Below are 15,677 nucleotides of genomic sequence, written 5' to 3'. Positions count from 1 at the left end.
AGATGAGATGAATCTCTCTTTCTCTCCCTCTTTCTTAGTCTGTCTGTGTATCAGTCCGTCCACTCTAGGGTCTGATCTGGAATCAGGGCTTCATTTATAAGTTTAGAACCGCCAGTATAGTATGCACATGAGGCCGGGTAAACAGGGGCGTCGGAAACTTCCAGAATGCTCAGCATGGTCGTTAAAGCCCTGAATAGTTTAATTAGGCTGTTCGGGCAAGCGTACACTTAAAAGGAGGCCATAGCACTGAAATTGTTATGTTGCTGAATGGCCAGCGGCCTGAATTTCATCACAAACCTCAGCACAAAACAAACGCACACTCTCATGGCCTGACATCTCAATTTTTCTTCCCCTGCTCTTCCTGGCACTTATTTTGTCCAGCAACATTACCATCATGTCCTGCCGGTGTCGTTTCATGATGTAACCCTTTTGGGTCTACTACTCCCCACTGGTTTCATTCGATTTCAGTGGACTATCTATTAAATAACCTGGAGCTAGCTGCCAAATGGCACAATGCAACTTCACACAGGCTAGGACATAATGATATCTATGCAACATGGGGTATGAAATTTTGCTTGGGAGAGAGAGCACTGTTCTTTAAAGTTGCACTATGTCTAGTTCATGTATAAACTACTTATTCTTGAAAACAAGCAAACACGATTTGACGCTGACCAATTTTAGTAGCACTATTACAAATTCCTTCCCCAAGTCTACAAGTAGGCCAAGGTTTAATGGATTCTTTGAAACGTTTCTCCGAATGCAGGTGTCAGGACCTGAAATTTACCAGTATGTGACCTCTCAGAATCTTGTCCCACTTAAATCCCATCAACGCCCCATGTGTACCTCCACTGGCCCTGTTAGCACCGAGCTGACGTTCTGCAGAGGCTGCAGTGTTCGTCTTGCTGCTGATCCACACTCCATCTTACCTGCAGCCACTTGTGACTCTGCACGCACAGCCGGGCTGCTCCCCTCACACTCACCCGGCACGACGCGTTCTGCCTGGCATCTGTGGCTGATGGAGCACACTGCACATACGTCTGCCACGTTTGCTTTTAGAAGAAATCTTTTTTTTATGTCACAATGTTAGGAAGATAGCTGATTTAATTCCTGGAAATGTTCACTATGAAATTCTGCCTGGAAAGACTTTGTTGTTGTACGCCTGTGGTCTTTCTATCATAACCATGTCCTCGTTGTTGTGTGTGTGGCACAGCGGTGCAGTGTGGTAACCCTGGGACGCCCAGCAACGGCCGAGTGTACCGGCTGGACGGCACCACCTTCTCACACTCGGTCATCTACTCCTGCATGGACGGCTACCTGCTGACGGGCTCGACCACACGTCAGTGTCAGGCCAACGGCACCTGGTCAGGGACGGCTCCCAACTGCACCAGTGAGTGGAGGGTTAAACCCAGTATGAGCTGGACCAATTGGGTTCTGTCATACCTGCTGCAAACCCAGGTCGGAAAGACCGGGGGGGTGTAAAGGAATGAGCTGTGGAAATAAGGCTGAGGTTAAGCCCTGTTCAGAGGAAGAGAAGGAGAAGAGATCATTGTCAGGTCATCAGGTAAAGAAAGCAATTAGTCACATCTCCCAAAGCACTGTTGGGGATTACCAACCTCTCCCCAGCTCCCTTATACTGGTGTTAAGACACAGTGGTTTCGATCCCAGCCTCCAGCAAGTGAATCCTGAGTTTTTGTTGTACTTTAAAGGTCTACCAAGTAGAAGTTATCTTAAAACTAAGTGGAAATGCCAAGACTGACAAGATTGATATTGCTTTGTGATGATAAGTATGGAATATGGGCCCAGCTGATGAAGATATTCCTTAAAAATGTTGATGATGCACATTTATCATATGTCTCATGTTTCATATGTATTTTCATATATGCAGCATGCATGCTACTTTTTCAGGGAATAGGGCAGCTGTCTTGGTGATTAATGAAAATAAGAATGAAAAGCAGATAGTGAACAGTGAAAGGACTTTTCTCATCGTGACTTTCTGCACCAGTTGATTACTAAATTAGCACCAAAGCACTGAAACCATAACCCTGTGCTCTGCAGATGGATTTAGCGTGTGTGGCACCCCAACACAACTCTGATTGATGCTGTTCTGCATAAGTTTACCCAGCAGCCCTAGCGCCGTGATGCATTGCTTGTCCGAGGGAGGAGTCACATTTTGTGTTAGCAGTTTCTACAATCAGTTGACACTTTTATGAGCGGGTCCGCTGATGGATTTTAAATCAGTATTTCACAGCATTTTCACAAAAGATGCAAAATGTATGGAGAATCAAGCATGTAGTATAAGTAATGGCCCTCCATAAATCAATAGCTGAATTTAAAATGTTGCATGAAAATAATGAAATAAAGGCGTTGACGGAATGAGGTTTTGTCAGCCGCAGCAAAGTGCAGAACAGCAGATTGGTTTCTGTGGCATTTCATCTGGGTTCCAGGCCCAGTGGAAGTGCAGCCGTCCAACACCCCCCCCCCCCCCTCCCTGCCTGCTTTTCCATCGGAGAAAGGGTAATGGTAAAATATCTGCAGCATTGATTCTAAGTTAAACCTCAGGGATACCGGTGAGTTAAAGAGCCATGCCTATTCGCTAGTATTGATTTCACCTCATAATGGCGAGATCTGTCATTTTTGAGTGAAAGAGTTGTGGGTCCCGGGGACAGCAACTGGTGCAGCGTGAACGGGCTGGTTAAGATGATTTGTGCATGTGGCTCAAGCTTTGTTTCTGTTGCTTGAGTCACACTGCTCACTAGTGTGTGTGTTGTCGTCGTCCCCCCCCCCCCCCCCCCAAGAAAACATCGTAAACCATTCCATTGCCATGAAATATGTCAGATTACATTTCAGGGACATGTTTGAATAGTCCCTTCTGGTGTACTGTAAATTGCTCTTGGCTTTAGCTGGAGTTGATACAAAGACATCGGCTTTCGGGTCCTGCTGCTGGAATGCTGTTAATGTAGATGTAGTGTGGCCTACTGACCGAGTGCTCACTGCCACAGTGATAAACTGCGGTGAGCCTGGTGTGCCTGCCAATGGAGTGCGGTACGGAGACGACTTCACCATCGCGCAAAATGTCACCTTCGCATGCCAGCCCGGCTACACGATGGAAGCGGACGGCTCCGCCTCCCTCACCTGCACCGGCAACGGCACCTGGAGCGCCCCGGTGCCTTTCTGCAAAGGTATCGCTCACCTACAGACTATTTTTATTTTTGGGAAAAGACATGGTCAGTTGCATACATGCATGCGGGTAGTGAAGGTGCCTGTCACTCAGATTGGCAGGTTATCACGGCATTGGCTGGCCTCTTCCACGAATGCAAGGCGCTTTTATTTGAGTTTGGGAAACGGAGCAGTGGATTCTAGCAAGGCGGCTAGTGCAGCTGTCTCTGTCCATAGCAACACTACTGCCCAAAGTGTTAGCAGAACTCAGAGCCAAACTCAGACACACTGCTGTTAGAGTCCGATCACCAGTGCTGTGATGGAAGACCCATTTGTCATGGTCCTGAAACAGAAACCACTCCCTTAATTCATCTTTATAATATGCAACAGTATAAATATTCATGACTTGGGAACATGATGAGATGTTTACATCAAAAGCTCACAGCGCAATAATGCTGAAATAGAAATACATTGATTTATATTTGCAGTCTCTCTCTACATTTCTCCCTTCCTTGAGGATATTAATAACACAGTCCTTCTCTCTAGCGACGTCCACTCACATTCGTTGTAATTAATTTCAAAACACACTAAATGACTCCTGTCACTATGCCATCAGGAAACTAAATTGAATTGAATGTGTCCATTGTCATTCGCATGCGCTAGTGATGTGAAATTCTGTGTGCATCTTTGGTCATTGCTTTCTCGATACCCACAAAAGGCCCCTTGAATGCTATTATGCTAAGCTTATTATGATAGGCACAGATGTCTCATTTAGTGTAGATGGTAGGAGCTGCCTCCTGCTTCTTAAATGATGTGTTCTGCAGGAGAATCTGTAGGAGTCTGAGCGTGTTGCCCTCGGTCTGAACTGCTGTGAATTTTGCTTGCGTGGTGAATATGCATGTTAACAGAACTAAAATGGTGCTGCTAAAACATGTAGCTAAACCTAAAACATGAAAAAAGCCCTTTATATACAAAGCAGTATGTATTAGCAACAAAGTATTCAAGAGGCTGTGTGTGTGTGTGTGTGTGTGTGTGTGTGTGTGTGTGTGTGTGTGTGTGTGTGTGTGTGTGTGTGTGTGTGTGTGTGAGTGTGTGTGTGTGTGTGTGTGTGTTTTGTGTGTGTGTGTGTGTGTGTGTGTGTGTGTGTGTGTGTGTGTGTGTGTGTGTGTGTGTGTGCGCGTGTGTGTGTGCGCGTGTTGTGTATAGTAAGGACATATCACCTCCAAGTGCACCGTGCCTCCCTTCCCTCTCTCCCTTCCTTCCACTCTCCGTCTCTCTCTCTCTCTTTTTATCACTCACTTTTTTCCTTTCTCTTTCTCTCTCTCTCTGCACATCTTCATGAGAAAGGCTGAAGACGTGAAGCAGAGTACATTAAATATTCATTAGCTTAGATAGTCCAAACTGGTCCGGTCCCCATGGATGTGCATCAGACCGTGTCCAACACCAATTCAGAATATTAGTACAGCATTCAGGAATTTATGACACATTTATACCCTTTATTATGCCAGCAAGGGGTTGACAACATGATCACTGACTAATAAGAAGCCGTGTTCTGCCAGACATATTTTGTGCATTGTTTTGGGGGACATAATTGGGACGGGGTCTTTCCCTCACGCCGTCACCCTCCCAATTAACTTACAGTAGGAGAAGGGGGCAGTGGTGCTGCCAGAACCCATCACGGGTTCCGTCCCAAACCCGTCACCTAGACCGCAGCCTCACCTCTAGTCCCCTCGCAGCGCTCAGCAACATCAGGCTGCAGTAATAAGGGCTGATCCCACGCAGGCTGCTCAGTGTATCAGCAAATCCACCTCATCCCCGATTTCGGGTTTCTTCACGCTGCTGGCTTTGTCAGCCAGCATGCCTGCCTGTGGCACAGGGAGCGAGAGAAGGATGAAGAGGTGGTGAGTGCGGGCACATGTGCGTGCGTGCGTGCGTGCGTGTGATTTGCTGAGGGAGGGTATCGTGCCTTCAGAAGGGACGTGAGTCATCAGACATCCACTTGGGTGAGCCATGAGTAGGCCAGCGTAGAGACACACACCCCACCTCACACACACACACACACACATGTGCACACAAGCTCCGACAAACACATGCATATGTACTCGCACACAGACACACAAGCGCACAGAGGCACTGGCGCGCGCACACACACACACACAAACACAAACAACACTGTGCCTTTGACTCTCGTGCCTCCACACGTTCTGTGTAGTGTGTGTGGGTGTTTTGTCACTGTGAAAGTGTGTTTGTTTAGGAGGTGCTAGGATGCTGTGTCTGGAGACTAATAACCACGGGAGACAGCTTAGTATGCAGCTCAGTGTAGGTAGACAGAAACCCAGCGGTCTACACATAGATAAACCAGACACTGGCTTCAACTCTGTTTTCCATGGAAATTGCCAGCGGTTAATTATTTAACCTGTCACTTTGGTGGAGGTAGAGCAGCACTGGGGTGTTTGCACATATACATGTAACATATACATGTAACATATACATGTTCTTCTGCAGTCTTGAACCAACTCTGTTTTGAATGTGCTATTACAAATTATAGTGCTGTCTGCAGTAAATACTTTAATGTTTCAGCACATACAGTTGTGAACAAGGTGCGTCTCTTTATGCTGTATGCAGGCATTCTGCCTCAAGGACCGCATGTCTCCTCTTTCTCATTCTCTCGCTCTCTCCATCTCTTCTTATCCTTCTGTTTCTTTCACTCTCTCCCGCTGTTTCTCTCTCCCTCTCACTCTCTCTCTCCCTCTGTTTCTCCCTCTGTTTCCCTCCCTCTCTCTCTCTCCCTCTAGCTGTGACGTGTCCTGCTCCTTCAGCTATTTCCAACGGCCTCCTGGAAGGCACTGACTTTGAGTGGGGTACGAGTGTGAGCTACAGCTGCTCTCCAGGCTACGAGCTCTCCTTCCCCGCCATCCTCACCTGCGTTGGCAACGGCACTTGGAGCGGAGAGGTGCCCCAGTGTCTGCGTAAGTACCCGGCCGTGCCCCGCCGCCCCTTCCTGCCCCTTCCTGCCCCTTCCTGCCCTGACCCCACCGCTGTCCCCCAGAGCCGCGATCCCGCAGTAGAGTGCGGATGAACAGCCTCTCTGGCCGTCCGCCCAGGGAGCGTCCACGGGGCTTTCACGGCGGGGTTGGTGTCAGAAGACCTCCTGAGGGCAGCCACTATATGACTTCCATTAGTTTTGTTAGATTGGATGGCAGAGTGGCTTGACAGCAGAGGCAAGAGACAGTAAAAGGTTAAGAGATGATAATTGGATGCTTCACAAAGTGGCCACATTCAAAAGAGAGCAGGCTCCTGAAAGAGGACACATGACCGATCAACAGGGTCACGTTTAGGACCGGACAGCCATGCTCAACAGGTCACAGATACTAACAGTAACAGTACTAACCCAAAAAGCACACCTCCTTACACTCTTCTGGACACATATGGTGCTTTAGTGGTTGCAAATAATGAATAAGGCAGTACAATTAAAATTAGTTCTCATACCATAATAGTGAGATCTTTGTGCTGACCATCCAGTGAAACATTAGAGCATTGCAGACACATCTGAAGTGTTTTAAGGCTGAATTGCACAGTGCTGTATGGTAGTCCATCCTCCCATGAGCTTAAGGCCACACAGGGAAGGCAGGACGAGTGCCGGGAAAACAGAATAATCAGCACGTCAGCACGTACCAGTTATTCCATCTCATCTAGGACCAAGACGGGCCGGCTTGCCACTCCACACTCAACCAGAACTTTACAAGAAGGAACATGGAGGGGCGCTGTAATCAGGAGGGGTCTCTCTCGCTCGCTCTCTCTCTCTCTCTCTCTCTCTCTCTCTCTCTCTCTGTCAGGACGGCCACACACGTGCGGCGGGAACACAGAAGAGTTTTCGCTACTCCAGTAATGAAAGTGTGGCTCAGGCTTTGTAGTCAGTGCACTGATTTTTCTTTGTCCCTCTTTCTCTCTCTCTCTCTCTCTCTCTCTCTCTCTCTCTCTCTCTCTCTCTCTCTCTCTCTCTCTCTTATTTTATGTCTTGACAGCACATCTATAATTCATCAAGAGAAGTCAAGTTTGTAGCGTCGAATCCCAGGCACAGGAGTCCACGCCGCACATTCATTATGAATCAGACCGACAGTGACGTTCCCCACACACACACACACACACACACACACACACACACACATTTTCTCTCCAGAGAACCGTTGTGTGTTCCACAGAGGCAAAGTCTCAGCTAACGCTCACCTGGGACTCCTCAGGACTCGCGTCCCCTGTCTTTCCTTTCACCGCTCTCTTTTCCGCTCTCCCTCGTTCTCTCTTGGAAGTACACTGTGGATCCGAGTGAAAAGTGCTTTGAGTTATCTGCAGGACTGGTAATGACAGAAGTTAAGAATAGAGGGATGCCATCAGGGTAGGTGAGCCGCAGGGCAGGGCCGGCACGCGGGACCGGCACACGGGACCGGCACGCGGGACCGGCACGCGGGACCGGCACGCGGGACCGTAATGAGAGCCCATTTCAGATTGTCTCCCTTTTGCACTTGTGTATGTTGATCACGTCCGGGGTTACCGCCGCCAGCCCAGGATAGATGTATCTCGTATGGTTTCCAGCCATCAAGCACTGACTTGACTTTCACTGCAAGCGCCTAAATGCTTTGGTTGGATTTTCTTTGCAGGGCTGTTTTATTAGAGTCTCCCCTCTCCTAAGCTCCCATATATTTCTCTCTTTCATTACAGCTAAGTTCTGTGGGGACCCAGGGATCCCTGCACATGGCTTCAGGGAGGGCCGCAGCTTCATCTACCAGTCGGAGGTGTCATTCAGCTGTAGCGCCCCCTATGTGCCTGTGGGCAGCACTACACGCATCTGCCAGGCCGACGGCACTTGGAGTGGGTTCCAGCCTCGCTGCATAGGTACCCCAGCACTGCCCATCCAAACAGAACACACCTAAATAGAACACGCCGTCAGCGCTGGCCCAATCCAAACAGATCACACCTAAACAGAACACACCCTCAGCGCTGGCCCGATCCGAACAGATCACGCCTAAACAGAACACACGCTCAGCACTGCCCATCCAAACAGAACACACCTAAACAGAACACGCCGTCAGCGCTAGCCCAATCCAAACAGATCACACCTAAACAGAACACCCCCTCAGCGCTGGCCCGATCCGAACAGATCACGCCTAAACAGAACACACCCTCAGCGCCGTCTCGATTCAAACAGATCACGCCTAAACAGAACACCCCCTCACCGCTGGCCCGATCCGAACAGATCACGCCTAAACAGAACACCCCCTCAGCGCTGGCCCGATCCGAACAGAACACACTGTCTCTGTGCTCTCACTCCCTTCTCTGGTGTCCACACCGTTAGGGTGATTAACAGCCTTTAAGAATGATGGAGCCAGCAAATGTACTCTTGCTACTCTTGATAAGTGGGATTACATTTGTATTATTAGGTTCATTGAATTATTTTAATCATATTCATTCAACAGGACATCCAGCCTTCATCACTGTCTGCTGAAAAGTGATAGGGGTTGTAGCCACAGTAGATGTGGTTTTAGAATGTACCCGCATTATTCATTTAAATGGAGGCATATTTTATAACCACACATTATTCATAATCAAATGAAGTTAAATATGTTCCAATGGAGGTGGAGAAGTAAAAGACTTCTGGGTCTTTGCAGATACGAAAAATGTCAATATGAAAAATAACTGTAAGCAAGGGGCTGGAGTCTGGTTTGAACTCTTAATTTTTTCTTTATAAAACTTTAGACACATTAACTCTTTGATTCTACTTTTAATCCAAATCCAAACAGTTCTATAAATGTATCACAATTTTAAGAATGATGTAGCTCCTTCTAACCTGGGATATGGGTGTTCTATCAGTGTCTTTAATGCACCTCTAGCTCACCTCTCTGGTTAGAAGTGTTAAAGTCTCTTCACAATAGTATGAGAACGAAATGCAACTCACTTACAATTATATAGACTTCAAAATGCAGCTCTGGTGTCCTGTTGTACACATGCCCTTATTATTTAACATGTGTCCCATCACACGTGTGCCCTTATAATTATTTAACATGTGTTCTGTCACACGTGTGCCCTTATAGCTGTCTAACCTGTGTCCCATCACACGTGTGCCCTTATAGCTATTTAAACTGTGTCCCATCACACATGTGCCCTTATAGCTATTTAAACTGTGTCCCATCACACGTGTGCCCTTATCATTTAACCTGTGTCCCGTCACATGTTTCCTTACCCATGTTTTGGGTGAGATGACTGCTGCTTTTAATGATGAAAATGGCTGTGTGTTGTACTGGTAGCTCCCTCTCCCTCTCCTGCTGGGTCTCCGGGGGCAACAGCCCACCCGACTCAGGCCGAACTCACTGTTTACACTCTCTGAACTGGAATTGCATCACTGCTGTGTGCTGCAGGTCCAAAAGTAATAATGAGTCAGTTAACAACAGTTAACGAAGTGATCTTAACGATCTAATGACTTTACCAATATTTTAGAAATATTACTGCGCAGAGAACATGTATAGCTAAAGGGTGAGCAACCAGTTTTCTTCCCTTCTTATTAAAACCACTTTGATAAGTTGAGCACATGCAGACTCTGACCTGATCACCATCATGAGACAGCCTAGGATTTGCCGTAGGTTATGCTAGCAGTCACATTAATATTGAAGTTCTCCACTAGTTTAATTCGATGGCTCAACAAAGTCAGCACATGTTCTTACATTTCAACAGGATTGGACAGTAGTCACATCCTGAACTAAAGGATTAAACATTACACAGGCACAAACAATGCACAGAGGGTAAGATCTTGAGAGAGAGAGAATATATGTGTGATTGTACACATGTACATACGTCTGTCTGTGTCCGCTCTGATCATTAGTCAAACTCAAAATGATGCACTGTATGTTCCAAACTTATCCATGAATACAATAAAAGAGGAAACAGTTGAAAACAGACGAGCTCATTTCCAGTGGACTGTGGCTCGTTTCCTCTCCAGGCTTCATCATGTATGCCCACCTTACAGAGAGCAGTTTTCAGCTGACTAGACACCAACTTACTCATGTTCCAGTGGTAACTGAAAGCAGTCCTCGTGACCACTGGCTGAAGCTCACCCAACACCACCACAGGAAGTTGTAGTGTTGTTTCCAAGCATTTTTTAGACTTTTTTTTTGGAATGTCTTTGGGGCTAATCTGAGATAAATTGGTGTCTTAAACACAGACATAAACTTAACAGGCCAATCAAGCTAAATTTAACAGCCGTAGTTGGTTAATAAACAGTTTAAAAAACATAGGACTTCTCATATTTCACGACTTTAGTTTACTCGCTAAAACATCCAGCCTTTTAAATGAATCTGAATGCTTTCTCACATAAACAGTAACAAGTATAACATTATTGAGCAGTAGAAACTCTATATAACATCTATATAAACCAGCCAGGCTGGCTGCAAGAAACCGAGCCTCATTATCAATAGGAGCTGAAGATGAGAGGTAGCACGCAGGCTTTAAAACATTCATGCAGTGTGATGGTATGAAACACGGTCTCCATGTGAATTCTGCTGTATAATGCAGGTGCATATTTGGAGGAGATCCAAATCTTTTGTAGCCTATTACATTCTGTTGAAAAGAATAGGTCAGTTCTGTTGCAAAGAGTACTATGCATTGACAATAAAAGTCAACATCAGTTATTTTTAGTACTAATTGCTGAATCAGTAGTTGGAATGTGTGTGTGTGTGTGTGTGTGTGTGTGTGTGTGTGTGTGTGTGTGTGTGTGTGTGTGTGTGTGTGTGTGTGTGTGTGTGTGTGTGTGTGTGTGTGTGTGTGTGTGTGTGTGTGTGTGTGCGTGTGTGTGTGTGTGTGTGCGTGTGTGTGTGTGTGTGTGTGTGTTGTGTGATAGGCATATTGATAATATAAATGGGATTACAGCCCACCATTCTGTAACATCAGTGATTCCTGACAAACACATCAGAGGTAACTTGTGTATGGATGGATGCTTGGATACCTTTGATCCATCACTAAGCAGGCAGTACTGTTAACCAGGAAAGCTTGAACAGAATTCCTGATTTTGAAGTGTCTGCAGTCCTGCATTATCCATATGTGTGTGCCACATTTAGCTTTGTGTAATGCATACAGTTCACGCAGCAATCTAGGAACTCAGCTGGATACTGTTTTTTAAGGACCATAAACTTGAATTATGCTACTTGACTCAGTAAACACAAATATTTCTCACTATATAATATCTATTGCCTCTTCTGTGTAGTAATTTAGGTTTTAACTCAGTGGAACAAATTGTAGCAATTAGTCATTTTCTCAAATAACTGCTTCCTGCTTTTCGTTTCTAATCAGTACGTTTACGGAGGTAAAAAAAAAAATGGTGCAGCAGCGTTTTTGTGTCTCACTAGTAATTCAGACCTCAGTTATTAGTGTTGAGTTTCTTCCCAAACAGCTCTTGCCAGAAACTCAGCAGTCGAGCCTCATTATTTTGATCGCCTCCCACCACTGAGTCCTGTTTTATTTATCGCTAAGCTTAAGAACAAGCACAACAGTGTTTAGCGACACACACACACACACCAAAATCATCGATGTCCCGTGCGTTGCTCGGCAGGCGTGGGCCAGTGCTACCCCATACTGCCTCTGTGCCTTATTGGTATTGTGGAGAAGAACAAGGTCTTTCCTTTCAGTGGCCGCACAGAGAAAGCATGAGGATGTGAGCATATGAAACATGGAGTCATGACATTGGAGTCGACAAACTCTGGCCTCCAGGGCGGCACTGTGGGGGCTTTCCCTTGGCCAGGGCCTGCTGGGCTCCCATTACTGCCACTCAATAAGTCCTTAACAGTAGCCAGGTAGACTTTTGAATAGTTGCTCACCTCAGTTTGGTATCAGGTATGCTATATGTGTGAGTATTTGGTAATAGGCATGTGATATGTGTGAGTATTTGGTAACAGGCATGAGTATTTGGTATCAGGTATGCTATATGTGTGAGTATTTGGTAATAGGCATGTGATATGTGTGAGTATTTGGTAACAGGCATGAGTATTTGGTATCAGGTATGCTATATGTGTGAGTATTTGGTAACGGGTATGTGATATGTGTGAGTATTTGGTAGCAGGTATGTGATATGTGTGAGTATTTGGTAGCAGGTATGTGATACGTGTGAGTATTTGGTAACAGGTATGCTATATGTGTGAGTATTTGGTAACAGGTATGTGAAACTGAATGCTTTAGCAGAGAGTGATCTAAGGGTTCCACATTTCATACTGTATGTGACATTTTGGGTGACCTGGCCGTGAGCATGGGGGATTCTTCTCACACGACGTCCTGCTGAAGATTCTGGTTCATCCAGTTTTAAATCTTCAGGTGAAAGCCCAGGCCACTATTACCAGCCCAGTCCATTTCATGATTAACATGATTAACAAACCTCGTGTCCTCTTAAGAACAACACTTATCTGATTGCAGCTCCTTGCTCATATTAAGAATACATTCTCCTGACATCAACAATTGCACTGATAATAGTTTTTGATTGAGTTAAGTAACGGAATCGTTTTCTAAGCTGTGTTGGAGACTTATTGAGGAGAGAAGGATAGTTTGGAAGTTGTAAGAACTTAATAATTGATTGGAGACTTCAGACACTTTAAAGTATTACAATAACAGATTCTGAAGCCATGATGTCAGATCTGATTATTCATACACCTAATCATAATCATCGTGATCATAACTTGTCATTCGATGTCCAGGTCTAGAGAGTTTCATCGCCCTCCATTAGATATACATAACATACTCCTCTCACCTGACCATGGAACAGGGAATGCAGCTGAACTTTCATGTGTAATGTAAAGCCCAAGCCAAACAGCATGTTTGCACTTGCGCACAGAAACACGCTCTCTCCGTCACACACAGAGCTAGAGCACACCCCACTGGCTACCGGCTTTATCTGCTGCAGGACTGACTGTTATGAAAATCCCCACGCTGTCTCGATTAATGTCACACAATATCGGCCTGCCGTATTCCATCAAACTGCCAGACCTTGCCTTCATAGAGAACACCATTAAGAATTAGGTCACACTGTCAAATGTGAGTGTACAAAAATGTGCGAGTGTGTAAGAATATGTGCTCCTGTGTGTGTCAAACATTATCCAACACCGCCTCTGCCAAAGCCAGTGTGAACATCTGTCTTCCTACCGCATCCACATATATGGTGAAACATCACTCTGTTTTTCACACGTGAGAATTTTTGCATGGAAATGTTTTGGGGTTTTTTTCTCTCTCTCTCGAAAGGAGAGCAGCCCAGCTGTGGCCGGCGGCCCCGGCACTCACACGCCCGCGTTGAGTCCTGCGTCTCTGCGTCAGCTCACGGATGTGCTCCACATTCCAATTACTGTGCAGCACAGCTGGGCTCCGAGCAGCCCTAGTGCTGCACAACACTGCCCCCTGCTGAGTCTCCCCTCCCCCCCCTCCCGTACGGAGAAAAAACAACCCAAAACCTGTTTCAGTGCTGCTGCAGCACTTACATAAACACGGGCTCCATAACCATCACCATCACACAGGTCCTAGTACCGCAGAAGAAACATGGCCCTGTCTGTCAGGAAAGAGAGGGCGGGGCCTGATCTGAATGCTCATAAGGATTGTTGTTTGTTATGCTGCACTGATTTATCTGCTATATATTGGCCTGATAGCGACTAGCCAGGAGTTGTGAGTGACAGGATCTTGATTTCTCTCTCTCTCTCTCGCTCTCTTTCTTTCTTTCTCACTCTCTCTGTTTCTCTCTCTGCTTTTCTGGCCTATTTTACCTGTCTATCCTTTGTCTTTACAGAACCAACACGTACCACCTGTGAGAATCCTGGAACACCGCGTTACGGCTCTATGAACAGGACGTTTGGCTTCAAGGTAATTTCATGACCAATGCCCCCACACATTAAATCCTGCAGGGCTGAAGCACCTCTTATATCTTCTGACCTGCTGATCTCTACACGTGGTCTGATTTGAACATGACTACATTTTTTTATACTGATGATGATTGTGTCAGCTTCTTAAACTTTGCAATAAGACCAAGCCTGGTTCCAATAAGTACTCAAGCTTGGTTTGGGGATTGGTAGAGTGGACAACAGGATTAGCAGACACACACACATCTTCCCGTTATTGTATCGTACCATGTCAGAACAAAACAAATATACTCACGAGCTGAATTTTGAATTAAATGAAACAAATGCATCAAATAAATCTTTAGAGCCCTCACAGTCTGACACAGAATTAGAAAATGACACAGGCACATCCAGCTGCTGCGCCATTACCTCAGTGAGAGTAATCAATGCAATAATACGACTCTTACAGTCAGAGATGAAGCCACAGCACACCTCCACAGGGAAGGGGAGCCGGTGGCTGTGACCACACCTCTTATCCACAGCAGTCAATTAAAAGCTGCAGATCTAGTTCACACTAGTAAAGGAATAATCAGTCAGGGAAGTGGGATACAGGCCCGAGTCCACAGAATGAACTTCAAATGAATAACTCACTGTCATTGATGAAGTGCATATTCAGGAGGAATAAGGCAGAGAAAAGGGGGGGGGGGGGGGGGGGGGGGGGGGGTCAGTTTTTGACAGTATTAAGATCAGAAGCCTTTAGAGTTTCTCAAACCAAAATTAATCCTAGGTCTAGATTAAAAGGTCCCTTTAACAGTGAATTACCAATGACATTGTGTTGCACATCTTATATATTTCTGGTATATTCATTATATATTATGTATATCAGTAGCGAACCGTGACCATTAAACCTTGGCCCGCTCCCATCCAACCCCCCCACCCCACCCCCCCGAAAAAAATTTGTTTCCTTTCATAATTAACTGCAATAAATAATAAATAAAAAGCTGAGACAACAGTACAGCTTTAGAAACGCAATAAACAATAATATCTGTACTAGATAACTTCTTGCGCAAAATAAGGTTCAAACAAAATAAGGTTCACAGCTCCGTGTTCCTCGGGAGCGGAATATGTAAACAACGCACACGAGGGCGTCAAAGGAATGAATCGAAACTAGCTAGCGGTGGTACGCTAACGACGGCAGGCATCACAGTCCTGATAGGGGGAGACACAGGCTCACAGGCTTCCACTTAATTAACCCCTCACCTTCCAACACAGATTGAATAGACACGGTTGAATAATTTATTTGCTTATATTTCTGTAATTGTTTAGATGTTGATTGTCAAACTGTAAGTAGGTAAAATAAAATTGGATAAATTATATTATATATTTATGTTTTAAGAATATTTTAGGCCCTCTGAGAGGGCGTAGAGGGCCCTGACGGTTCCCCACTGATGTATATTGTATTCTATATGCTAACTGCAGGGCATGCCACGTGTTTTGGTTATTCACTGTCACGCACGCCGTGTCGTTACGAGATGATAGGCAATTTCATTCGATTTAGTCCCAGGATTAATCCATGATCAGGAAAGTACTGCAGCCCTTAATCTTAAGTTGGGGTCTGGTCAGGCTTCAGCGCAGGGAGAAATCTCAGGCTTTCCTCCCTCATAAATCATT

General features: G+C 45.7%; 1 protein-coding gene across 3 annotated transcripts in view; it reads left to right on the top strand.

Annotated features, from left to right (window-relative positions):
* Positions 1-15,677, top strand: part of csmd3b (CUB and Sushi multiple domains 3b) — a 336,693-nt gene that overhangs the window by 309,865 nt on the left and 11,151 nt on the right. For all 3 annotated transcript variants that reach the window (XM_077009034.1, XM_077009033.1, XM_077009032.1), the window contains exons 58-62: positions 1,211-1,387; positions 3,000-3,179; positions 5,952-6,125; positions 7,873-8,046; positions 13,958-14,031. In XM_077009034.1, coding sequence (XP_076865149.1) covers positions 1,211-1,387; positions 3,000-3,179; positions 5,952-6,125; positions 7,873-8,046; positions 13,958-14,031 — 779 coding nt within the window. The remainder of the gene's footprint in view (positions 1-1,210; positions 1,388-2,999; positions 3,180-5,951; positions 6,126-7,872; positions 8,047-13,957; positions 14,032-15,677) is intronic.

Source organism: Brachyhypopomus gauderio, chromosome 6 (assembly GCF_052324685.1).
Source record: "Brachyhypopomus gauderio isolate BG-103 chromosome 6, BGAUD_0.2, whole genome shotgun sequence".
Taxonomy (NCBI): domain Eukaryota; kingdom Metazoa; phylum Chordata; class Actinopteri; order Gymnotiformes; family Hypopomidae; genus Brachyhypopomus; species Brachyhypopomus gauderio.
The sequence above is the reverse complement of the archived record's forward strand: the minus strand, read 5'-3'. Positions and strand labels throughout refer to the sequence as shown.